The 26323-nt window shown below is 42.6% G+C and overlaps 1 protein-coding gene across 1 annotated transcript in view; it reads right to left on the bottom strand.

Moving 5' to 3' along the window:
* FAM180A (family with sequence similarity 180 member A) overlaps window positions 1-12472 on the bottom strand; it is a 56634-nt gene extending 44162 nt beyond the window's left edge. The window contains exon 1 of the mRNA XM_067536087.1: window positions 12430-12472. Coding sequence (XP_067392188.1) covers window positions 12430-12436 — 7 coding nt within the window. The 5' untranslated portion in view covers window positions 12437-12472. The remainder of the gene's footprint in view (window positions 1-12429) is intronic.
* Window positions 12473-26323: the final 13851 nt, after the last annotated feature.

The raw sequence follows: 26323 nt of genomic DNA, 5'->3' as shown, positions 1-26323 counted from the left end.
CAGTAGATATGCAACAAGGAAAGAAAGTTGGGAAAATAAATTAAGAAATTCATATTTTGCTTTTTCTAGGGGATTCCTATCAAACCACTCTAAATCTGAAAGCTCTCTTCTGCCATAGGCTCCCACTGAGATCCAGCTGAACAATACACAACTGTTTCTTTAAGTGATAACTTTTCAAGGGGATTCCCAGGCTGCATGCCAAATCCGAGGTTTTCGATAGTTTATTTGTGATTGATTTCAGTGCCTCTGTCCCTGCCTAAGTGCTCTAATTATTTGTTAATTTTAATAAGATTAGATGTGCAAGAATCTGCTATTTCCCTGAAGCTTCCTAAATAGTGTTTGGTATGCATGTCAAACTATTACTGAATTGCAGGATTGACAGATGAGAAAGCAGAGAGAGAAAGAGATTGTTTCTGATGGCAGAAGGAGATAGCCAAAATTATAATATCTCATCCAAAGTCTACTGAGCCAATAGAAAGTGTCCCATTGACTTTACTGGACTAATGGCCAGGTTCATAATGAACTCATGCATATTAAAATAGCTTTTGCCCTGTCCTATACACTATGACAGGAAAAGGAAAAATGTTCTTATTTGGATAGTAAGTTTTTCAGAGGAGTGGCTGTCTTACTGTGCGTCTTTACAGTGCCTACCACAATGGAGGCCCTTCTCAGCTGAGGTCTGTAAGCACGGCCTGTAAACTAATAGAAAGTTCTATTTCCCAACAGCAAAACCCTTCAAAATATCTGCAAGAGATGGTTGACAAATGCAGTTGTGTACTCACACATGCCATTCTAGTCCTGTCTGTTTCTATTATTCTGAGCTTTTCCTCTCCTTGGGCATCCCCACCTCTGAAGGAAGGGAACGGCTTTTGTCTGCACCTCTTCATTCCAGGGTTATTTCTTTCCCATCTTCCCAGTCATTTCCTCTTCTGCACCTTAGTGTTGCTAATTTCTACCATAAGCATATTTCCATTGGCTAAAAGGGGAAAGCGTATGACTTTCCAAGTCTCCTCATGGCTGCTATCAGTGCATCAACAAACTACAGTATTGGCAAACCCTGGAAAAGAAGTTTGTGGGATGTGCCTCTACCTAACACTCAGACCTGGGACTATGCCATGGCTTGCCCTTCACAGGGCAAGCTGTCTAGGAAACCATAGGAAACAACTAGAAGCCTCACTCTGGTTCAGAGCCTTTTTTTTTCAAATCGACAAAACTAATTAGCGCGTTTAGGCAGAGACAGAGAGCGAGGCAGTGAAAAACAACAACAAATAAACTCTTCAAAATCTCAGACTTGGCATGCAGCCTGGGAATCCCGTTTAAGTGTACCCTCTTTATTTTTAAAGGGAGAACTTTATATTTTAAACTGGCTGTTTGTGGTGAGGAAATGAAACCTTTCATACTTTGTATCCATGACAGGGCAGGGTATTTTGCTGCCTGATAGGAGTTGCATTTGTTACATAGATCTTGGGGAATTTAATATTATGTTTTCTGTATTACGCCTCAGGACTATTAGCCTGGGCCCAAGAGATATTACTATGTACATGGTAATGAAGCATTCCTTCACAGCAGTTCTAAGGAAATCAACACACTAATGAATTTGGGAGTTTCATCTTTAAACTGGTTGCCCATTAAGTTGTGCAACCACAATAACTAGCAGCACTCACAATCTGAGGCCCAGGCAAAAGAATGAATGAGTTATGGATGCCACACTTTGCACACAATTAATTGCAGGAGCAAAATTTTGCCTGCAGCTCTGAGGCCCTATTTGAAAATAGGGGAAAATTTACATGTAAACATGGGGGATGAGTGGGAGTCACACCAAGGCATAGTAAAAATACAGGACACTTTTTGTTACATGTAAATCAGTATTTGGATAAACATTGGAAAAGGTTTACAAGGGACTAACATACACTATGAGAAATCTGTTATGCCAAATGTTAGATTGTGTGACAGAAAGAAAATGCTTCTTTACCGTAACTCAAGCAAGGGTGTATTGCAAATGAGAAAACATTTACTAAGTGCATCGGAAGAAAAGATGGCTACTCTCCTGGCTCCACTGATGTTAATGGGGGCAGAGGCGCCACTGATCCTAGAGGAGGAAGAAGAGGGCACTCAGACTTTGAGGGATATATTATAAGTTAACAAGGGCAGCGGGTTTAAAAAGAAAAAGAAAAAAAGCTTTATAGTTGGTTGAAAAGGGCAGAGGGACATAGACATTTTATTTTTCCCTGGTTCTTTTTGAATTTCAAAATGTACTGACATAGTGAATTTCAAGAAGGTTTGACTAGTGCGATCTTGTGGAAAGAAACCATGAGAGCCTTCAGGCCAGGAAAGAGAGGGAGATTTCATTCATCTGTACAGTAGGTAATGTTGACAGACTGAGTCTTGTAGTGGGATTTTTTTCCCCATAGTATCAGACTACTGTGCATTTGGCTGTGCAAATACTGTTTGTTTTGTGATTTTCTCTTCACGTCCTATCAGAGAGTCCTTTATGCCTTTTCCATTCACCCATTTCTTTCAATTGTCAGATGATACACTGGCTGTAGAGATAGTATCTGAATGAGAAGAGAGTTTGAGTCACTTTAAACTCCTCTGTAGTATTATAGTCTGACAGGTTATGGCTAGAACCATGGGCCTCATAAGCAGATTAATGATATTCTGATGATTTCAAGCATCCCCAAGTACTGTGTTTGCACAAGACTGAACACACCATCAGTGATCAGCAAATAAATAGCATTACTTGTATTGCAGTAGCCATGTGAAGAGCAAGTTATGCCTTAATCTCAGGGCTGTGTGTTACGCATCCTGGTGCTAGGTACTGTACAAACCCACAACAAAAAAATGGTCCCTCTCCCCTGGACCTCACAATCTAAGAAGAAGATGAGAAAATGGGTGTATACAACTGATGGCGTGTTGAGTGCACATGGTAAAAAGAAGGCAACTACGATCAGCATGATCACAAGGTGTCTCTATGAAAAACTGATGATGGCTGGTTCAACCAAAACAACATACAGGACATTAACTTTAATATTAAAGGTTACCTCCATTAGCACATCACGAACTGGTGTTAAATTTAACCGGCAGTTCTATGGCAAACACTAACACAGTTGGGTGAGACACCCTCCTGCTACTTTTACTGGACTTCCAAGCCTTTTGAACCAGCAATGCTAATCATTAGCAAATCTTTTCCTCTCCACAGAAGACTAGCTACTTGTAAGGAAATCTTTGACAGAAAGCTGAGAGGATGGCTACAGCCACATTAATACAGTCTTGCTGACAACACAGGGCTGTCATGGCATCAGTTTCCTGCCAGCCAAAAGCAGTGAAACTACTTACACCTACTCCCTTCATTAAAGGGGAATCAGAGTGCAGGAAAGGTCCCATACACAGGAGTGAACTCAGCGAGCTGGAATAGCTGCTAATGACCACGGGTAATTCCCTGACAGAGTAAAAGGATGAGCATTAACAACAAAATAATCCCTTCAATTCTTTCATTGGCATGTTTTGAAATCCACTAGAGTTGGAAAAATGCTAAGAGCATGAACACCTCGAGCAATGTAATGAGCTAACAGACTAGGCAACTTACTTGCTTTGACTCTGTAAGGAGCCTGCAGACCCCAATTTGAGGGTCTTATGAGGAGAGCAGACAGGAAGGGCTTATAGCAGAAAGGAGACCTGTTCAGATCTCAGCTCTGAGCAAATCCAGCCACCAGACTGTTCGAAGATCTCCACATCGACTTCCTTCTTTAGCCTCTCAGCCAAGAATCTGTGAAGCCAGGTGGCTGCCCGGGACTTTTACATTAGCTTGTCTCAAGGCAAGAAACGTCCCATGCCTTGCTAGTGTTACAGGTACCGCACCTCAAGTGTTGGCTACAGGCATCAACCAGGGCTAGCTGAAACAAGGAGAGGGCAGTACGTAACGATAGCTTAATTTAGGGCATCTTTGATATATTTAATTAAAATAACCAGGAGGGGGTCTGTGCCAGGAGCCTGAGGGATGTCCTTCTTTGCATAGTGTAGCGCAGATGGCAGTCACCCTCACTTTGAATAGGGAAGTTTAACTCACATGAAATTATAGCTTTCATCTGTATTTAAGGAGCCTCATGTCAACCTCTCATCGCTTCAGCCATAATTCTGCCACTCTTGCTCATGTTGGGTGGTATCATTTTACTCAAGGGGCACGGGTGAAGTCTACAGAGTCAATCCTGCTCTCATTATGGTCAACGTCAAAACTCCAGTTAACTTCAGCAGTGCCAGGAGGGTGCAGGGAAGGTTGTGTTACAGATTCCAGCATGTGTTATACTGTAGACTATATTAGATGTCATAATGGTAAAAGACCCGATTCTCCACTCACTTAGACTGTTCCTTTTGAAGTCAATAGAGCTACACTAGTGTAAACCTGGTGTGAGAAGAAAAGTGGGCCTAAATTTTAAGCAAAGGGAATGAGGGCAGAGTTAAAGCTGAGACGTCAATCTTAACACTACATTTCCTGGCTACTGAGTGATTCTGCACCTTAACTATGCATTAAGACTGGTCTAAATTTTGGTCTGAATGTTATTTCTCGTCTTTACAAAATAAATAAATACACCTCACGTTCCTACTATTTTAAAACTAACACACTTTTCCGCTGTCAGTTTAAAAGGTTCTCGAGAACACCTTTTAGGCAACAACAAAGCTATTTTTTTGAACTCTCATTCAAGCACCAGACAAAAGCACACATTTTGCACATTCATTAAAACTTAAAAGTCTTATTCCTAAGAAACGCTGCAATAATAATTAATACATCAAAATGTCCTGATTTGAAATGTTTTATTAGTCACAAAACATGACCTGCACACTGTGTTTGGACTGTAAAAAAAAATTACTGCATTCAGATTTGCAAATTGACATTATTCCTTTTATGAAGAGTTGTCTGAGACAAAGTCACCCTAAGTGAGATGTGATAAGACAAAAACAAAGACAAATAAGTGATCCTTTTGTATCAGCTGGAACTTATTAAACTTCCAAAATTGTAACATGTACTGAAATAAATGAGCAAAAACAATGTATGCCGTATTGTAGCCATGTCAGTTCCAGGATATTAGAGAGACAAGATGGGTGAGGTAGTATCTTTTATTAGACCAACCTATGTTGCCTCTCTCATCTATAGAAGTTGATCCAATAAAAGATATTACCTCATCCACCTGGTATCTCTGGAAACAATGTACGCTTTTAAAAACTAATTAAAAAGCCAGTCTAATCTCCACAAAGTAAAACTAAATTTTAAATAACGTATGACTATACCTATTCTTTTTAACCATTTCATTCCTGCTCCTAGATGTTCCAGGTACTTCATGACACACGCACATCCACTTACGCCTAACATTCCAGGTATTTCTCATACCAGTCAATTGCTGCAATGCCAAGTAGTCTGGTAGATTAACACACTTGTTCTTTACCAAGTGTTCTAGAGACAGCCCCATAATGAACTTGCTGTGCTTCTAAATACTTGTGTATCTTAACCATTAATGGAACAACAATAGGAAAGGAGCTGTGTGGGGAAAGACCAGCAGTAAAAATGTTAAAATGGGCATTAGAAGTTCTTGTTCATGTTTATTTAATCAATTTTAAAGACAGAAGGGACCATTTAACCTTCTAGATTGACCTCCTGCATAGCCCAGGCCACAGTTTCACCCAGTGATTCCTGTATCTACTCCAATGAGTTGTGGTTGAACAATAACATATCTTTTAGATGTTGTTTGCATTCTTATTGTAGCAATAAGAAGAGCTCTGAGAAGTTTGGCTTTTGCATCAGAAGTTGGTCCAATAAAGATACTACCTACTCCATCTTGTCTTTCTCAAACCTTTTAGATAGGCATCCAGAGATGGAGAATGTACCATATCCCTTGTTAATCTGTTCCAATGGTATCCCATTCTCTTGTTCCATTTGCCCCACGTCTCCCATGCAAACATTAGTCCTTACTCAAATGGAGGAACACTGAGATCAATAAAACATGTCCACTACCGCATATTATCTGGCCAAATGCACAAATGCATGTCAGACATAACAAGTCCATACAAATTTGCATCTAGATATTTCCTAAGTCTTCGGATCCTGAGGGGATGTTTGACTGTTCTGAATGTGCGGGGACTTACTTTTATCTTGGAAAGTGTTATGATTCCATAATCAAGCTTCATGCATGTTTAATTTGAAACTAATTTATAAGAATACAGCAATGTGTGACCCCACATGCACATCTAATCAAGTGAGCATTTTGCTGAGCTCATTGTTGTTATCTGTTGGCTGTGTGTGTGTTCTTTCGGTGTGTATGCTGTCCCAGATCTGCAGATAACCGATATAGCAAACCATGATTGGATTACCCAGTAAGACCAGAGATCCATTTTAGTAACGAAGGCCAATGAAGCACAGTAAAAAGCTCCCTATACGTGCTACAAGTATACTTAATACATGAATGCCCGTGACAATGGACCAGTTCAGTAAATGGCAGGGCTTTCCGTTCCTCACTCGGCCAGAAAAAGACACTCCTTTTGAGAACCTCTTTTACACACTGATACAAACAAGTTGCATGTTGCCCATCTGACACGTGTAGTTGCCACCCTCTGATGAGCTGAGATACCACTCTTTATCTTGTATTGGATAGTTCAGTCAAAACACCTCTATCCATCATGTTATTATTCTGAGGGGTCAGTAAGCCCTCATTATCTCTGGGGCATTGAGATGTTCTGGTACCTTTCTGGAACGTGCTTGTGAGAGTGCTCTGTAACTAATACCAGCTCTGTTCTTGCTAGTTACTGAGAGTCTGCCAGCATTCACAGCTTGACTTCTGCTAACTTTGCTTTATGATAGCAGGGCTTAACTATTACTTTAGCTCAGGTCTCGTACCTGGCCTGTTACAGTAGGCATCATGTCTCATGTTCTCACTTTCTACTATATTAATTGCCTAAAATGAACATGAACACATGTAGTTACGTAGGGACATTCCCTCCAGATTTTTGACCGGACCTTGGAATAACTAATAAAGAGACTCACCATCAGACAATCCATCACAGGTTTACATGGACACTATTGCACACAGAGCAGGAATTTAGAGGCCTGAATCTTCACTGCCTTGCACTTTCTGTAGTCATTTACAACTATGCAAAATAGGTGTAAAACACTACCATTGGGATTGGGTACCATTTTACATCCACTTTGCCCAGGTGTAAATGACTACAGAAGGTGAAAGGCAGTGGTGAATCAAGCCGTAAGAGTTTGAATAGTGCTGTTGAACTCTCATGCAGTGCTGACAACCAATAAAGCTCATAGTGTGTATCTCATTACTTAGGTCTGGTCTACACTAGAAAATTAGGTCAGTTTAACTGTTTCACTCAGCAGCGTGAGAAATCCACACCCCTAAGTGGCGGAGTGAAGCCAACTTAAGTCCCCATCTAGACAGTGCTAGGTCAACCGAAGAATTCTTCCATTAACCCAGCTACCACCTCTCTCAGAGGTGGCATACCTATAGCAATGGGAGAACCCCTCCCATTGGCATAGATAGCATGTGCGCTGAAGCACTACAGAGGCACAGTTGCGCCACTGTAGTGTTTCAAGTACAGATAAGCCCTGAGTTGGAGAGCTTTAATTCAAAGTGATCTCAATAACCTGTAACTCAACAGCAGACAAATTATTAAAAAAGAGTGCCCTTCCTTCTGCCCTTACCTTCTTTGATGGTCTCCAAGGTTTTTTAGAACCCATCATTCCTCAACTCACTAGAGAACGGAGCTCTGTACAGCGACCGAATGACTCAGTGATTGGTAATGAGGAGCAATTGTTAATTAATAACAGTGATGCATTGAGAAGCAATGTTCAGAACTGAACTTCAAATTCCCTGGAATCCTAGGTTGTTTGGACTTGGGGTTTGGCATCATGTCCCTACTTTGATGAATGTTGCCTTTCCACACAATTATTTCCATTTCCCTGGTAATTTCCCAATCAGGTGCTGCTGTATTTAGTCTGGGCTCTGACTCAAAGACAGTTGTGTCAGTCAAGAGCAGAAACGTCTTAGTAAAGAAATGGCAGAAGGCAGCAAGTACATGCTCTGATGCTTGCTTTGTATTTTTCTCAGTCGGATACACTGTTTAACTCAGATGCCTTATGTTTAGTCTTTCAAGTTAATTAACTGCTCATCTACTTGGGCATGCAACAAAGTCAGTCTTCTTTCTATTTGTTGCACTGCAGTTACTAGGCCCATTAAAGAAGAGACATAATTTACCACACATTTCTGGTAGATTAGGACTTGTGGTAATTTAATCCATTAGTGTTTTGTAGAAAGAGAAAAGTGAGAAGGTAAACTGAGAGTCAAGAAAACTGCAGCAGCCTAAGCACAATAAATCATGCTTAAACTAAACACTTATAAACAGGATGTACCGAGACTACTGTAGCTTGGAAGGATGGATTGTGGACAAGGATTCAGGAGTCCTTAATACAATTCAGAGTACTGCCTGTATGACGTTACGCAGGTCACACTGCACGCAATACATCATTACCCCAGACCCAGTGCTTAATTTGTGCCACGGCTGAGCCCTGACACCTCTATGCTTGACAGTTCATAGCCCTGGAACCTTTGGGCTTGCTGCATCCGGCACCTCTCTCATAAATTAAGCACTGCCCAGGCCCCTTCAGCAAGGCTGGCCATAAAGCAGGTCAAAGACCCCTATGCAACACTAACTAGGCAGGCATTTCAGTGTGGAAAAGAGGTAGAGCAGGGATGGACTAGAGGAGGGAAGATGTGTATGTGTTTTCAAAGTGGCTGTGACTACGACAAACTTGCATCTCAGCAATTCACACATCTGCAAGTCCCAGGGGACCAATGTAATGAATGAAATGTAAAGCTTCTTGAGGCTGTACCGGGCCTCATATCCCCTGCGTAGAAGAGGCACTCCCTTCTGTCCCTGCTTCACCACCTGTATCTGCACAAGATTAATATGCCTCTCTGTGCCTCGGTTACCCAGCTGTAAAACGGAGATAGTAATACTGCCCTGACTCTCAGAGGCGTTGGGAGGATAAATTTATTAGTGCTTCTGAGGCAGCACTCAGATACTTCAGTGATGGGGGCTGTGTAATTACCAAGTTTGTTAGTAAGACACGACTCCATTCTGGATAGTGACATACTCTGAACTGCACAATGTGTGCAATGACAAGAGGGAATTGCAGTATGCCGGGTCAAAGAACCTCATCTTCCCCCCACTGAAGATCCTTCTATTTCTTACTTCATTCCTCCTAACCCTCTAACACTCCACACTGGGCTATCCTTTCTTCCAACAAAGATGGGGTTTGGACTTGGAGGCAGTTTTCCCAAGAGCCTATCAATATCGTTCCTGCGCAGATGGGTGGCTCAAGCGTGACTGCTACTACAAGGGCTTCTGGATTGTTCCCGTGTGGCCTCGGGATCCACACTCATGGTCCCCTATGACTGATGGTGAAACAGCCTCATTCTAGGAAGCAATGTTTTTTTGGAGCCAAAGATAAACGCAGTGGCTGAATGGCACATTTTGCACTCCCCCCAGCCCAATCATTGCTTTTCTTTGGTATAGGCTTTGGGTTGTTTTACTGGGGTTTAGATGAACACCTTCATTACTGCCAAATCTAATGATATTGGATGTTCTTCTTCTTAAACTCCGAGGTCACGGAGTCTGGTGATTTCATGAGAATCTCAGTTTTCATTAAAAAAGAAAAGCCCTGCCGGTTACAGAAAAAAGCCTGAAAATATGACCCCAGAAGGCAAACCAAAGACCCCCCATTTTTTATGTTTAAGATCTCATGACTTTTAAGTCACTCTCATGATTTTGGGGGCCTGATTCGATTTTTCAACAGTTGGGGGTGAGATTAATGCACCTTGGCTTGTCCTGCTTCTTTCCCATTAAAATCCCTGATGTGTTGTTTGTTCATATACCACAAACACATTATGACGGAGCAGTGTTTAATTTGTAATGAAAGAGGCGCCAGGCTCAAGCAATTCTTTTCCTTTCATAACGGATGCAGCAAGCTCAGAGGTGCCGTGGCTCTGAATTGTCAAGCATAGAAGTGCCGGGGCTCAGCCCTGGCACAAACTGAGCACTGTGACGGAGCTACAGGCACAGTGGGAGACAAATAACCATGTTTATTAGCTACATGAAAGACATCATCCTTGCCCACAAGGGGTTGCCGCCGACAACAATATATAAGGCCTCGCTACCTACCCCACACTGCTGTTCGGGGACAGTTCTGGTGCTTTCTGAAATGCAGAAGACAGCCATGACCCCTGTACATCTCACAAACTATTTAAGGGATTCTTCCCAATTCCTATCCACTACATCTCCCATGGCCCTTTGTAACACTTTAGATATTTAATCTCTTTGGCCTGGCTAAATTACTATCTGGGTAATTGCCTTCTGCCTAACAAAATTATTATTGTGGCCCTTTACCCTTCCCTGAGTAGCATTTATGGAAACTTAAGTTCCATGTCAGAGATGACTGCACTTTAGTGAAGAATGAAGTGATCCTTAAACATATTAGCCTGAAAAGCATTTCAGAGCTTTCAGAATTAAATGCAATATATGATGGTCAAGATATTAAATGCAGACCTGGTTAAAGACTGTCTCAACTGCTATGGAAGTCAACACAAAGATGTGCTGTGCTAAACTGCTGGATGTCATGTAATTCTTTCCTTCTACTTTCTCTCCCTTCCAAGGATATATTTTGTTGCATTCTACTGACTATCAAGTTGATAGCTTTGTGTTTCTTTTATGACGATGCAAGTGAATGAGATGCATAATCAAATGAGCACTTTTCACATCACTGCACTTTCCCACAACTAATAGCAGAGTGATGTTTTGTTATTCACATTTTGTGGGCTTTGAAGTCATGGGAACACGTCACTCTCCCATATCCTTACCTCAAGGAGGTTTTATGGGACTCTGTGAAACACTTGGTAAAAATCAACTTACTGCTTTTATTAATGAGTTTAAGTTCCAAAACAAAATTGGTCTTTACAAGGCCTCTGAGCAGCAAGCTTTTCCAAATCAAGCATCAAAACAAGTTTAGAACACATATGCAAACAGCACAGCAAATAAACTAAAATGGGTCTTCATCTGGCAGCTAGATCGCTATTTATATTTCAGTAGTGTTGTGTCTCCTCAAGTATTTCTTCATTTTTGTGTTTTAATTTGAAGCAGCCGCCTCCCCTTAGGCCTTTTGGTTTCACAATTGATGTGGTAAAATGAATTGGAAATTAAAAAAAAAAAAGGGAGTTTTGAAACCTAAGTTTTCTTTTTAAGTCCCATCCACATTTCAAGCCTGTTTCTACTCCCAGATGACATATTTCACATGACCAGCCAACTGATTTTTAAAATGACCTTTTATGAAAATAAATAAAAGTATAATAGTGGAAAAATTCAGTGAGTAGAAAATAGACTGTAAAATACAATTTACCCATGTCTTGTGACCAGTGGCATTAGAACAATTTTTATACTGGGGGTTCTGAAATCCATTAAACAAACCTGTAAACCCTGTGTATGATGAAAACCACTTCAACCCAGGGTGTGCTGCCGCACCCCCAGCAACTCTGATATGGTTACAGTTTTATCCCAACATTACACATTTGAAACTACAGTGATCAGAGGAATTTTGGCAAGGTTCACCACAGATATTGTGGAAATACATCTTGTTGTGATGGGAAGGGTTGTGTCAACATGCTGGTTAACAACACAGTGCATATTCACTCTACTCGTGTTTTTTATCATTGCTAAATAACTACTTTTCCAAGAGACCGTACATAGAAAAATAAACACCCAAAGGAGGTTGCCAACTCTCAATATGGCCTTATCCATAGACTTAGTAGGTGGCTTTCCTAAAGTGCAGTGTTTTAGGTCTTGACTGAGAACTGTGGGAAAGGACACTCCCTTTGCTGATTGAACTGTTTTATTGCAACTATGCAAGCACCGTTGAAAGTAATATAATGGAAGGAAGATTAGAAGGAAATAAGATACTTTTCATCAGTAAGTGAAATAATGAAATAAATGCATGTAGCCCATTCTGCTCTGTATGGTGGCACATCTACAAGACCGCTATAGTAATAATAATTCTGTAGACTTATATAGCATTTCCAGCCATATGTAACCCAGGCATATTTGGCAGCAAAAACAGCCAGGTTCAATTTTCTAGGGGGTCCTTCTAAAAACTTAAACAACATCAGCTCAAGCCCCTATCCAGAAACCTGAGAAACTACATACATCACCTAGGACACAACAGACCAAACTAGGGCTAGCCAACAACAAATAAATTAATAACTATTTAACAAGGCTCCCCACCCAGGAAATCTCTCCAACAATCACAACCTCAGTCCTCCTCTTAGATTTGTGAGTGGCTAATGCATTCTAGTCCCCTCCCTTCTTTTCAGCTCCCCTACTCACAGTTCATCGTGCAGGGCTGGTGGCGTCCGAGAATTCCAGGAGATCATCCTCCACCCCCAAGAGCAGAGCAGAGCAGAGCTGCCGGGGCTTCTCTGGGCTCTACCCACTGACACAGCTGAAGGGATTTCAGCCTTGATTGGTGGATAGCAGGGAGCTCACACCAGAGCCCCTCAGATAAGCAGCAGCTCCAGCCTATGCAGCCTGACCACCCCGATCTACCTTGAAGCAACCTGAACTCAGCCTGTTCCCTGAAAACCATTTGCTGGCTTGAAGTTACCTTAAGTCTTTAGAAAATGATCCATGGTCCATATAGAAACCCTTAACAGCATCCTTATCGTCAGCCAAGATTTCCCAACAAAAGTAATCCTTTCCTCCATTTCTCTTCTTTAAGCCTATGCCAGCCTCTCTTATCTACCTATCCCAGACTGTGATCTACTCAGAGTGACCCTCTTGGCCAGGGCACGTTTGGTGCAGTTCTCTTGCCTTTCATTTTCCCCAACAGAGATAATAGCATTATATTGCCCTGAAACTCAAGACTTAACTGTATTTTAACCGAAATGCACCAAACTGTCACATAACTAAAATGCAAATGAGGCTGGGCCCATTCAGCCAGTTGCCCTTGTTCACCAACAATGGAACCTCTGTCTGGAGTTAAGCAGCTCTGGGCTGCTCTTCTACCATTTCACCAACAGGTGTCAATACTGAGCTACATGTTCTCTAGGGCTCCAGGTCCCAGGGTTTATATATACACTGTCGATCTCAAAATGCTTTACAAAGATGGGGATGTGTTATGTCTTTGCTCTTAACACAACATTTAGAATATGTAGAAACCACAGAGACACAGCGGAGTTCCAGATAACCATGTTTACTAACTATATACAACCATATACAGTCTAGGTACATATATACATTGCTGCTCTGCTAGGTTCTGGTGGTTCCTGCATGGCCCACTAGAAAGCTCACAAACTCTTTATTGGGTTATTATCCAGTTCACATACACTATTATCCCCATTCTAAACCTGGAGGAATTGAGATATAACGAGGTTCTCCCTAGTCATCATCTGTTTCAGGGTGACATCATGTGATTCTCCTCTGAGGCCAGGCTCTGGGCTGCAGTTCTCTGGTACTAACCATGGTGACCTCAGCAGGTCTGACTTAGACTCAGACCTTGAAGTTCTGTTCCCTCCAGGCCTTAGTCAAGTTATTTCTGACTCATATTATGATAGCACCTAGAGGTTCCAACCCAGATTAAGGCTCAGTTGTGGTAAACACTGTACAAAGTGCCTCTCCTGAAGAAAACGGTAGGGGCTGCTGGGAATGTTTGACTGATGGCTTGTCTTCACTGCATTGTTAGCCTGAGCTATAACTTGAGTTTTGTCCCTAGCCCCACTCCTGTCCTTAACAAAAATAACTATCTTGAATTAAGTGGTGCTTTAAGATCAAAGTAGCTCATCCATCAGGGTGGGTGGGTTGAAGCCGGAACAGAGCTGAAGCTTGAGTTGGGGGAGCAGCAGTTTGAGGGTATTCTAGGTTGAAAAAAAAGATGTGTTTTTAACTTGGTTTAGTTGACCTGCATTAGCCAACTCAGATTAAAATAGCAGTGCAGACATGGCCACTTGGCTTTTTAACTCAGGTGAACAGCCCAAATAAAAGCTTACAGGAGAGCCTGGGGCTGCACCTATGATGCTGCTAACTCAAGTCACTGTGTCTTCATTCCTATTTTAACCAGAGTTAGCTATTGCAGATCAGCTAACCCAAGTTTAGAAAACACCTTTTTTAGCAGCATAGACATGCAGAGTAACAACGCATCAGCTGCTAATCCAATCACTGTGTGTAGCCTCAATGTTGTTTTGCAGGGCGGTCACTCACTTTAGCTGCTTAGCTCAAGTGAATGACAGCCCTGCAAAAGAGCATTGACACCAGGCAGCTCAAGTGGAGTAACTAGAGTGTATGAACTTGAGCAACCTGTGTCAGTAAAGACAAGTCCTCGTGAGAGGTCAGTACAGGAAAAATGAGTTTAAAGTATGCAGAAAAATAGACTAGAACAGGAACAAAGGCAGACTGGTTTAGCTAAAACATCAAATAAGCCCAAAGGAAACAAAATAGGCACTTGCTTCATGTAAACTGATTTGTGCTACGTTAGCAAAAGAACAGTGTGTTTTCATGAGCGCAAGAGAGATGGGGAGAACACAGGGACTTTTAGGGGCTGATTATTTTTTGCAAGTTATAAACAAAATGCAAAACCAGAAATATTCCTCAGATTCACAGTCATACAGGAAAACCTTTGTATTCAATCAGCATGGAGGCTGAATTACCTTTTCATATGCACATGGTTCCCCAAAATCAGAATTCATATAGGTGTAGAATTCATGTAGGTGTAGTGTAGGTGAAAGAACCTGATACTTCAACAGAGCACTTCTCATAGCCAGACCCCAAATGAGACAATAGTTTTACACAATGGACAGGAATAATCTATTGATTAAAATATATACAGTTCTTCTTACTAGGACAGACATAGAGTTGCTATGTAATAATCTAAAAATACTGAGATGTAATAATTTTATGAATACCGTATGTGAACTGGTCAGTGAGGTGAAGTTATCATACACTGGGTTATAAGACTTTCCTATATCTTCTTCTTCTAGCCTTAATCCCATTTATCTGGGATTGACTTTTTGAGTCCTACTTCTCCATTCCAGTCTGGCTTGAGGCAGCACTTTGGAAATCCTCAGCTAATCAAATCCTTAGCATCCATGCATCTAGTTTTGGGTCTTCCAACCCTTCTCTTACCTTCCATTACTAAGGGCAAGTCTACACTACAAAATTAAGTCTACCTAAGTTATGTCAACGTACAGCCACCACAGTAATTGAATTGGTTTTACATGACCACATTATGCCCCTGGTGTCAGCGGTGTGCATTCTCACCAGGAGCTCTTGCACCAATTTAACTGCCAGTAGGGGCATTGTGGGACAGTTTCTACAACATTCAATGTAAGCAATGCAGTGTCTACACTGACACTGCATCAACCTAACTATATCAATTTAAGCGCCACTCCTCTCGTGGAGGTGGAGTTATTAAGTTGGTGTAATGGGTGAGTTCCATTGGTGGGAGCTACATTTTAGAGTAGATGCTTACAGAGTTAGGTCGACGTAAGCTGTCTAAATCTGTAGTATAGACCAGGCCTAAGTTTAACTCTGTTTCCTTTATATTCTTGTCATCTTCTTTTCACATGCCCAAACCATCTAAGCCTGGATTCTCTCAGCTTTTCTATAATCAGTACCACTTTCACAGTTCCCCTAATTCATTCATTTCAAAGACTTTCCTGTATAAACAGATTCATCTATCTTAATAGGTGCTAGTGGGAAAAGCAAGCCAGAAAACACAATAGTAAGTAACCTCCCAGCAGATATTGGCAGGATAATGGCATGCTTCCAGGGTCCAGGTCAAAGTGACACAGTTCTTCTCCTAATGCTGGGAACTAATAGATCAAATGAGTATAAACAGTTAAAAGTAAAAAGTCTTCTCAGGAGAAGAAAGGGACACAGTTGTCAGGGACCATCTGGCCCTATGGTTTGGCCTGCTCAGCTCTCCAAGAAATAAAAGACTAGGCTGTCCAAAGAGGTTTCTTTAATGCTCAACCCTCCAGAAAATCTCACGGGGTTTTCCCTTATTCCCAAGGTTTTACACAAATGCCTCTTACCTGACAATAATTACAAGTCTATACTAGGAAACCAACTTCATGATAATAAAACCATATAATCCCCCTTTCCACGGAGTGAAAATGAACTAGTCTTTTGCTCTAGGGAACATAAATAGAGTATTCCTTTTATGTTAAGGCAAAATGAAAGCAGCCATTCCTTTGTTTTGGGGAGAGTAAACAAGAGCCGTCTCCTTTCTACCAGGGAAACCACACCAAATTGGGATCTGACATGGCAAGGTATTAAACAAGCCCAACTAACTGCAATATCCCTTTCTGGCATGGATTAGGTAATGGTTTGCCATCCAAGCCCTACAAGCAGTGTTTTCTCTAAACCAACATGAAGAATCTAGTTCTCTCCCACCAGAAACTGGTGGGCCATCCTTACCTGTTCCCTTATAGCTGCTTCCTAATGAGCCCCATGTAGATGCCCCCCCCCCCTCGGTCTACATTTAATAGCTCAAGCAGCTTCTTCTGGGTGTGGCAAACTCTCTTTCCTTCTCCCCAGTGAAGGATTTCAACCCCTTCATTGTCATGCTGAATGTGGCACATGAAAGGCAGTGTAGTCCAATGGATAGAGCATTGGCTTGGCTGTCAGTAGACCCGGGTTTATTTCTAACTGTGTCATTAGCATGCTGTGCAGACAAGTTCCTCCAACTCTGTGAGCTTCTCTTTCCCCTCCTAGCATATGTCCATCTTGTCTATTTAGACTGTAAGGCCCAGATCCCCAAAGGGGTTCCTAAATCTTGGGTTTAAATGACTAAATCCCAATTTTGGTTCCACTGTGATCCACAATACTCCTACTGAACACTGTAGATACCTAAGTTTTCAGGGTAAAAGTTCCCTAGGAACCTAGGTTTCTGCCTCTGAGCATGTGCACCGCTGCCTCGCTCTAGGCGCCTGTCTCCTGCCTAAGCCCCAAAGCAATTAATGAACCGTGAAGTTTTATTTTCTTGAGTTCCTTCATATTTTAACAGGAACTTAGAGTTTAAGCCTCAGTAGCAGTATACGTTGCTTTTCAAAACACCATCAGGTTAGTGCAGGTATCTGCAATCCTCACTCCCCCTACCTGTAGTAATCTTCTAAGATAATTCTCTCTGCTGTCCTTAAAGGTAAGCTTGGGAGCCATGGTACAAAAGATCTCCAAGTGAGTTGAATTAGCTGTATGGTCTTCTTATCACCTAAGTCTCTCCTTTCCTTTGCTGAGACTGAAATACAATGTTTGTCAATCTTATAGAGAGACAGCAGTTTAGTTAGTTATTGTGCCCTTAAACTTCTGGTTATTTAACCAAAGCTACTGCAAGAATAAAGCATCAAATCATTTTCACAGTTGTGAACCTTTAACTCAAGTCACTTAAGTCGACTTACTTATACCCACGTTTACACTGGCACCACTGTTAATTCGAATTAAGGTGCCTGGAAAATCAACTTAATAAGACCACCTCTGCAAGTGGCATAGAGCCTAATTCAAATTTGTTAAATGGATTTAGTGTCAATGTAGACACAACGGCATTTAAATCAAATTAATTGACCTCCAGAATGTATCCCACAATGCCCCGTTTTGACTGCTCTGGACAGTCGTGCTGTGCTGCTCAGTGGTCATGCTAGCAGGAAAAGTCCCCTCCCCTCAAGCCCCGGGAAGATTTGAATTTTCATTTCCTGTGCTGCCAGCATGGAGAGAGCTTTGCCACTGTTCTCCGCATGGCTACGGCAAAGCCCAAATCAGGCTGTGGGGCGAGGAGACCGTTCTGGCTCAGCTCAGAGCCAGCAAAAGGAATCTGGACATTTATGGGAAGATATCCCAGGGCATGCTGGAGAAGGGACACAACAGAGACGCGCAGCAGTGCCATGTGAAGATCAAGGAGCTGCACCAGTCGTATCAGAAAGCCAGGGAAGCTAACAGCCGTTCTGGCTCCTCGCCCAAAATATGCCAGTTCTATGATGAGGTGCATGCAATTCTTGGTGGCGATCCCACCACGGTGCCTCTCCGCAGCATTGATACCTCCGCTAGGTCACAGTCCATGATCACTGATGAGGACTCCGTGGCCGAGGAGGAGGATGAAGCTGAGGAGAGCAGGGTGCAGGAGAGCGAGGTGTCGGTTCTCCCAGAAAGTCAGGACTTGTTCCTGACTCCTGAGCAGTCCAGCAGCACACAGGACAGCACAAATGATCCCGGGGAAGGTACAGCTGGTGAGCTTTTCTTCTTCTTAGCATTTCTGTCCTTTTACATTGGGTGGGAGGGGGCACAAAGGGGATCTCAGGCGTTTCAGTGACTATACTGGGGGGTTACCCCGGGAATCAGTTTTTTTATGTGATGAGAAATGCTGCGTTTATCATCAGTTGATATCTCACGGAAACTTTCATGTATGTAATCTGTTATCCTTCACAAAACTTTACAAGGGAGGGCTACCTTGTTCCTCCCTCCATGGTAGGATACTTCGCTGCAATCAAGGTAGCCTGCATCATGGCAGCACATTGCTGGTACCACGCTGTGTCCAGCAAATCTGTGTTTTAAACATAGCCTCTCCTCCCACACTATCTGCACTTCCTCTCTGTAAGGGTTTAAAACACAAGCAGAGGTTTCCCCCCACCCACCATGTTGTCCTCAGATCCTCTCTGAAATGGCATAGCGAGCTGATCGTTCTGGGACATGAGGAATGGAACGAGCCTCTGTATTTGCTCTGTGCTCTGCATGGAGATTACTGTCTATATTGTAACAGAGGATCAATTTTTATATTGTATCACGGGAATCATTTGCTACATTTTTTCAGGGGATCATTGTCTACATTGTATCAGGGGATTGTTATCTAAATTGTTACATTTGTATCATTTTCTTCACTATGCTACCTGTGGCTACCTCATTTTTCTTTCATTCTGTAGACACCTCGGCACTGGACCGACCCTTAAGAAATGCTGCGGAAAGATTATCTCAGATTTGAAAGGGGTGGAGGGGAAGCAGAGATGACATGTTTGCCGAGCTCATGAACACCTCAGCTGCTGCAGAGACAGAGCAAAGAGCGTGGAGGCTGACCTTGTCCCAGAATATGGCCATGGACAGAGAGAATCGCCAAGAAATGATGGAGCATGATCGCAGTACCCCACAGGAAATGCTGTGAATCATGCGGGACCAGGCAGACATGCTCCGGCAGCTTGTGGAGCTTCAGGAGGAGCGGACGCAGGACAGAGTCCTGCTGCAGCCCCTCCATAACGCTCCTCACCGAGGGCTTTGCCGCCATCCCCCTCTCTCGTCCCAAAGAGGTCTCGGAGGAGATTGTCCAGGCTGCAGTACAAGCTCGCCTCCACCCCAGTGGAGATGAGTAGAAAGCAGCGGCAGCCACGCTGACAGCTGGCCAGCAAGCTACCACACTACCCCTTGAGACAGTGAATGAACACCTCCCCTCCTTCCCCCATGACTTGAATGTTAAGAAATAAAGTTTTGCATCATTTCAACACTTTTCTTTATTAAATTATATGTTGTTCTGGAGGGATTTGGAGGGTACAGATATCGATTGGGGGGAGGGGGCATATTATCAAAGGCAAACAACATACAGAAACAGAAATCACTCCTGCATCTCATTGCAGAACCTGGTTTTCAAAGCTTCCCTAATGCAAAGTGCTCTGCAGTTAGCTCTCAGCATAGTGCTGGCATCTGGCTGCTCATAATTGGCGGCCAGTCTTTCTGCCTCCACAGCCCAACCCTGGGGGAATCTCTCACCCTTTGCTTCACACACATTATGAAGAACACAGCAAGCAGATATCACAGAAGGGAGGTACTTCTCACTCATGTCCAGCCTAGGGAGGAGACGCCTCCAGCTACCCTTTAAACGCCCAAAGGTCCATTCTGCAACCGCTTAACCTCTTGTTAAAACACTCCTTGTCACTGTCAAGGTTCCCGGTGTACGGCTTCATTAGCCAAGGGAGCAAGGGGTAAGCAGGATACCCCAGGATCACTATGGGCATTTCTACACCCCCGATGTGAATTTTTTGGTCAGGGAAGAAAGTTCCCGCCTGCATCTTAGAGAACAGCACCAAGTTACAAAATACACGAGCATCATGCACCTTCCCAGACCACCCCACATAGATGTTGGTGAAACGACCCCTGTGATCCACAAGCCCCTGCAGGACCATGGAAAAGTACCCCTTGCGGTTTATGTACTCGGTCGCTAGGTGGGCAGATGCTAAGATAGGGATGTGCGTCCCAGCAATGGCCCCTCCACAGTTTGGGAACCCCATCATGGCAAACCCCTCCTCTATGTCCTGCACATTGCCCAAAGTCACTAGCCTTCATAGCAGAAGTCTGTTTATGGCCCTGCACACTTGATTCATGGCAGTGCCCACTGTAGATTTACCGACTCCGAACTGATTCCCAACCGAGCGGTAACAGTCGGGGGTTTCCAGCTTCCAGAGAGCGATGGCGACTCGCTTCTCCACTGTCATAGCTTGTCTCAAGCAAGTGTTCACGCACTTCAGGGACAGAGCCAGCTCCGAGCACAGTTCAAGGAAAGTTGCCTTTCGCATATGAGAGTTTTGCAGCCACTGATCATCATCCCACAGCTGCATAATGATGCGGTCCCACCAGTCTGTGCTTGTTTCCCTGCACCAGAACCGGCGCTCCACGGACTGCAGATGACTCGTTACAGCCTGCAGCAATCAGGAATTGTGCTCCTCGATGGCTTGTAGCAGGGCAGCCTCTGTGGCATTGGTATTGTCTCTGCTTCGGCTTCTTGCTCTTTTTCTAAAATAATCGATGATAAGCCGCAATGTATTTGTCACGCTCACAATTATAGTGCAGAGCTGAGCTGTCTCCGTGTCTCTGCAGCAATGGCAATCGTGGGGAGTTAAAAAAAAGGTACGAAAATACTTTTCCTGTTTGTTTGGGGGGGGAGAAGGTGGGGAGAAGCAGCGTTGTATCCTGGGACGATGACACTCGTCCCAACAGCCACCATGGCTAGTTGCACTGTGGGATAGCTACCCACATTGCACTGCTTTGCAATTCAAATTAAGGCTGGTCAGTGTAAACACAAGAGACCAGCTCAAACAACATAGTATGTACACGTTGCTGTGATTTCTAAAAATCGGCTGCTGAAAGTCGAATTAAACGAAGTCGAATTAAACAAAGTCGACTTCCCGTGGCAGTGTAAACATAGCCTAAATCATCACTCATGCTAACATAAAGGTCTCATTCCCCTCTAGTGACTGGTCACCTGGAGGAAAGGTGTCTGCAAGTTGGAGGATAATAGCTGCCAGCTAATGGAATGATTGTTTTTAGATCAAGTGGCAGAAGTCTGTGCTGCAATGCTGAAAGCAGAACTGGTTGGGACATTCTAGCCAAAACAGTTTTTCATCAGAAAATGCAAAGCCATCAAAACCAAAACATTCTGCAGAACAATTCAGTTTCAACTTTCAGTTTCTTGGTGCCAGGGTGCAATTTTGACTCGCCCTAGAATAGCCACTAGCTCTTAAGACACTCACTTAGGAAGTGGGAGATTCTGATTGAAAGGCTTTTGTGGATTGCATTCTCAGGCACCTACATCTCCTCATTTATTGTACAGGGAGATTAGATGCCTAACTCAGGCTTTGTGGATCGCAGTGTTGTTCCTGTGATTTTCTAGCCACTTAAAAGTTAGGCGCCATAACCCTGAGCATAACAGCAACTTAGTCTTTTTGTGGATCCAGACCTTAGCTGTTGGGGACAGGGAGTCTCTCATTATGTGTATGTATGCAGAATGGGGTCTGATTTTAGCTGGAGAGTCTAGGTATTACAGTAACACAAATAATAGTAATAAATAGTTCCTGTACCATTAGGCATTTCTTTGTTATTTTATTGTTTATAAGTAGAGACAATGAGACCTATAAGACTATTTTTAACTATCTTTTTTCAAAAAAAATTGTCAAAGTAACCTATTTTTTGTATCTGAATTAAGTGTTATCATTATATGCTTTAATGATATAGATAAATATGTCAGTAGGAGATTTACAAATTAGCAGTGAACACTTATCTAATTAATTAATTTGGATAACACTGAAGTGGTAACGTTTCCCAAGTCCCAAAGTCTCCATCTGAATCCCCTTTTGAAGCACTTGAAGTTAGGTTCTTCCTCTAAGGAAACTATTTAGCCAAAAGATAAGCAACTGGCCTTGATTTCTTGAGTCACCAGAATTGCTGGGGCCAACTCCTATAGTCTTTACTCAGGCCAAACCCCCACTGAAGTTAATAACAATTTTAATATTGTTTATTTTGTGAGTTTGGTGACACAAAGTTTGGGAAGGTCCAGATGCTGATCTGGCTGTGAATATTGAGATTGAAGCCTATCTCTGCTGTTTTCATTAGGTAGCAATGGGATTTTTTGCTAGATCTGTTAAGTAAAGAAGTATATTTATCTGAGTACAGAGCTCTGAATGCACATCTGAATACATTTATTTTCATAAATTGGCTGACCTCATTACATGTCAGTGGTGCAGTCATGGGTGAGTAATGAATGAGATACGTCTAGGGTAAGTATTGGTTCAATAGGGGCAATTCTCGGTCAGGACTCCTGCCAGGTTGTCTGGTCATTAGGGGCTTCCTGTCTGTGTCCTCAATTCTCAGTATTTTCCAGCATGTGCTTCACAGAACAATGCCTCCAGAAGCTCCTCCTCAGGTGCACCTCCAGCCCCTTTGTGTGCTGGCTGCTTCTCAGCTGATCAGCAAAGGAGGAGTAGAATTCAACTACATCTGAGACATGAGCTGTAGTAGAAATACAGCAGCGGAATCAATGCCAGTTCCTAGTCCACACTCAGTGAGATGAGGATATTCAGCTGTGTATTCAGGCCCTGCTGGGAAGAGGGTGTTGAGGGAGGACAAAGGAGACCTGGAAAGTGGAAGGCACAGAAACAACATCATAACAAATAATTCTTTAGGAAGAGATCATAGGATGCAGACAACTACAGCAAAAAATAAGCTAGGACTGGAAACCAGGAAGAGAAAGTATAAACAGGAAGTGAGAACTTTGGGTGCAGGGTAAAAAAATCCTTCATTCTCCCAGAGCCCCCCACATGTGGGGGAGGGTACATTTTTGCAGGGTCTGGAGGCCCTGGGGTCCCAGCCCAGGCTGCAACCCCCCATTACCATGAGGAAAAAAAATTTCATGGCTCATGAGATTGTATGTGTGTGGGAGAGTGTGTTACAAGTTTGCACTGGGCCCAAAAAAAATATGCTTGGACCCTGCATTCTCCTGCTCTCACCTAAGGTGACCAGAGAGCAAGTGTGAAAAATCAGAACAGGGGGGGGGGGGGTAATAGGCACTTGTATAAATAAAGCCCTGAATATCGGGACTGTCCCTATAGGATCGGGACATCTGGTGACCCTACTCTCACCACTCAGCAGGGGAATGAGAAGTACAGTAAGCAGCAGTATGTAAAGGGTAAGAGCTTGGGGAACAAAGGTAAAAAAAGCAGCACTGAATTACAGAGGGCTTTTGGGCTTGGACATATGACCACCCTACAGGTATCCCTGTGGAGTACACACACATCAGATGAAATGCACCCCAGTTCTGAGACTCAGCACAAGGCCACACTTTGTCCTAAGGAGTGCCTACGTCTTGCGCTGGCTGTCTTCACAGAAGTGAATTAATTTCAGCCATCAGCAGTAAGAAAGTATTTTCTCTTGTCTGCAGTGAAAGGTAAAAGTGAAACTTGGATATTATACTGCTGTGTACATGCAGGCAGAAACCACCAAGTAATGTACAATGTGCCATCTTGGAAGAGAAGGGGACAGTTGGCATTTCATAGTTGTCTCTGAAAAGCCAGAAACAGAAAATGCACTGTGTGGATCACCCCCTTCATCTCCTAGTGCAGAAAAGAGCTGTAATTATCAGTACCATGGCCGGGAGAACATTTCTTATACAATGTTGCTATGGCTTATGAAAACTTTTGGGAACTGAAACAAGGTCACCTACTTTCTCTTTCTGGGCAAAACAAAAATCTTATATTTTGCCAGCCAGGGTCTCTGAGTTCCGATCTGAAATCTCGGGGGGTCTCCAGCCACTTACTTTTAGTTCTTCCTTTTACCTGCTAGCAATCCTCCTGGGCTTTTACTGGCCTAGAGCCCTTATTAGTGCTACTTTACTGAATGTCTGGATTCCTAACTGAAATCCACACACAGCACACATCCAGGTTGAAGTTAACATATTTTCCCTACCCCCCCTTCACCATTCTTCTCCACACAGAGGGAAAGGGAGGTGGGAATGAACATGCAACGGTAGCTGGAATGGAATGATGCAGTGTGTTTCTTTAACCAGACTAGTCAGCTAGTGAAGCTTGCCCCTGGATAACATAGAAGGGATCCCCTGAGGGACAGAACAAGGAGCTGAGATGATCTCCCCTGGAACCAGCTGTTTTTTAAATCAAAATCTTATGTCTGGCATTTTCAAAGGAGCCTAAGGAATTGGGCAATCAAATTCAATTGAAAGAGAACAGGAATTGAGTGCCTAACCCCCTCTGAAATTCCAGCCTATGTGAATAAGATTGTTTAACAAAAAATGGTTCATATGGGCTTATTTGCAACTTGGGGCTTATTTTCACTTAAAAAAAAAAAAAAACAAAAAAAAAAAACCCACATTTCTCCAGGTAACAGCCTTGTGAGTAGACAGTAGAACTACATATCCAATTACCACCCCAAGCTTTGGGGAATTTCAGATCTAGATCCAAATTTTGTGGTTTGGATCCATCTCTACTTGTGCAGGGCATGCAAGGAAAGGGGACAGCAGAATAGCCGTTTCCAAAGAACAACGTGGAATAAATATCAGTGTCAGATCCTCAGCTGGTGTAAATCATTGACAGCAACAGAAGACATGTGCTATGGAGTGGTTATTTAGTGGATCACATCAATGGGAGAAATGGTAAATAGATAACGCTGTAAATATAGCCCTGACTCCACCAAACCCTCTCTCCCAGCTGTGCCACTGCTTTTCAGAGACATTCTGCGCATGCCACTGAGATCCAGATCCTCAAAAGGTATTTAGGCACCCTCATTCCCACTGATTTCAGTGGGAGTTAGGCACCTTAATATCTTTGAGGATTAGGGCCTGAGTGATTGCAATGCACTGTTCTAACCAGAGACTATAGCAGGAGAAGGAAGAGAAAATGGCTCAGACTTCGGGGTGTATTTTTGGAAAGTTTAAAACCACAGGGAGTAACTTTTAGTAATATTCATATTCTGCGATTTTATTTTCATGTATTGAATATTTTGGATTCTGCTGTGCTTTACTGTTTAAAAATATAAGATACAATAGAACAGTGTTGGTTTAAAATTGGCTAAACATCCTGTCCTGAGCCTACTTCAGTCATGACACATTCAGGAGTGGAATTTTCCAAAGCAGTTCAACAGGAACCCAACTCTCAATAGGCCTTATGCAGTTCTGAAAGTCCAGCCCTGATGAATGTCAGCTTTAGAGCTGATTAGAAAAAATGTAGGATGGGTTCCACGGAAAAAAGTTGAAAAAAATGAAAACAAGTCTACATTTTGCATGAAAAAAATTAAGTTTTATTCCAAAACTCAAAAACCTAAATATTTCAATGAAAAAAGAAAATATTAGGATTCAGCGATGCTGTCATGGTGCCTTATGGGAATTGTAGTATGGGTGCCATTGTTCTCTATAGGCTGGGTTCCCTGGTCAGACTACATTGCCCATGATGCACTATAGTCTACCCTCTTAGTGAGAGGAGGTAGTGCATCATGACAGTCACATGGCCATGGTGCATCAGGAGAGATGAAGTCCAGCAGGAGAACTCAAACCATAAAAGAGAATGATCATTCAAACTACAACTCCCATGAGGCACCATGCCACTATTTCAATGTTGAAATATTTGCATTTGTGGCTGAATTTTTTTTTTTTTTTTTTTTGGCCATAAACCCACTTTTAAGTTTTAGCGTGTTCAGATTTTCCTTTTATGAAAAAAAAAATGTCTGCAGGAAACAGAGATTTTTATGAACAAAAATAATTAATCAACACCCCAACTTTCCATTAAAAACAATTTTGACAATTTGAACATCTGTAGTGATCTTATTATACAACATTGTAAAATCAGTGTTGGTCTCATTTAACTGTACATAAACCCCATTGACTTCAGTGGGGTTGGTCCTACTGATGAAGAAAATAGTAGCAGAGCCCTTTCAAAATGAAGCTCAGTAGTAGCATGGCATACTTAGCATATAT

The sequence above is a fragment of the Emydura macquarii genome, unplaced genomic scaffold, assembly GCF_026122565.2.
Source record: "Emydura macquarii macquarii isolate MOO-44397 ecotype Brisbane River unplaced genomic scaffold, CSIRO-AGI_Emac_v2 contig_3530, whole genome shotgun sequence".
NCBI classification, from domain to species: Eukaryota; Metazoa; Chordata; order Testudines; family Chelidae; genus Emydura; species Emydura macquarii.
The sequence above is the reverse complement of the archived record's forward strand: the minus strand, read 5'-3'. Positions and strand labels throughout refer to the sequence as shown.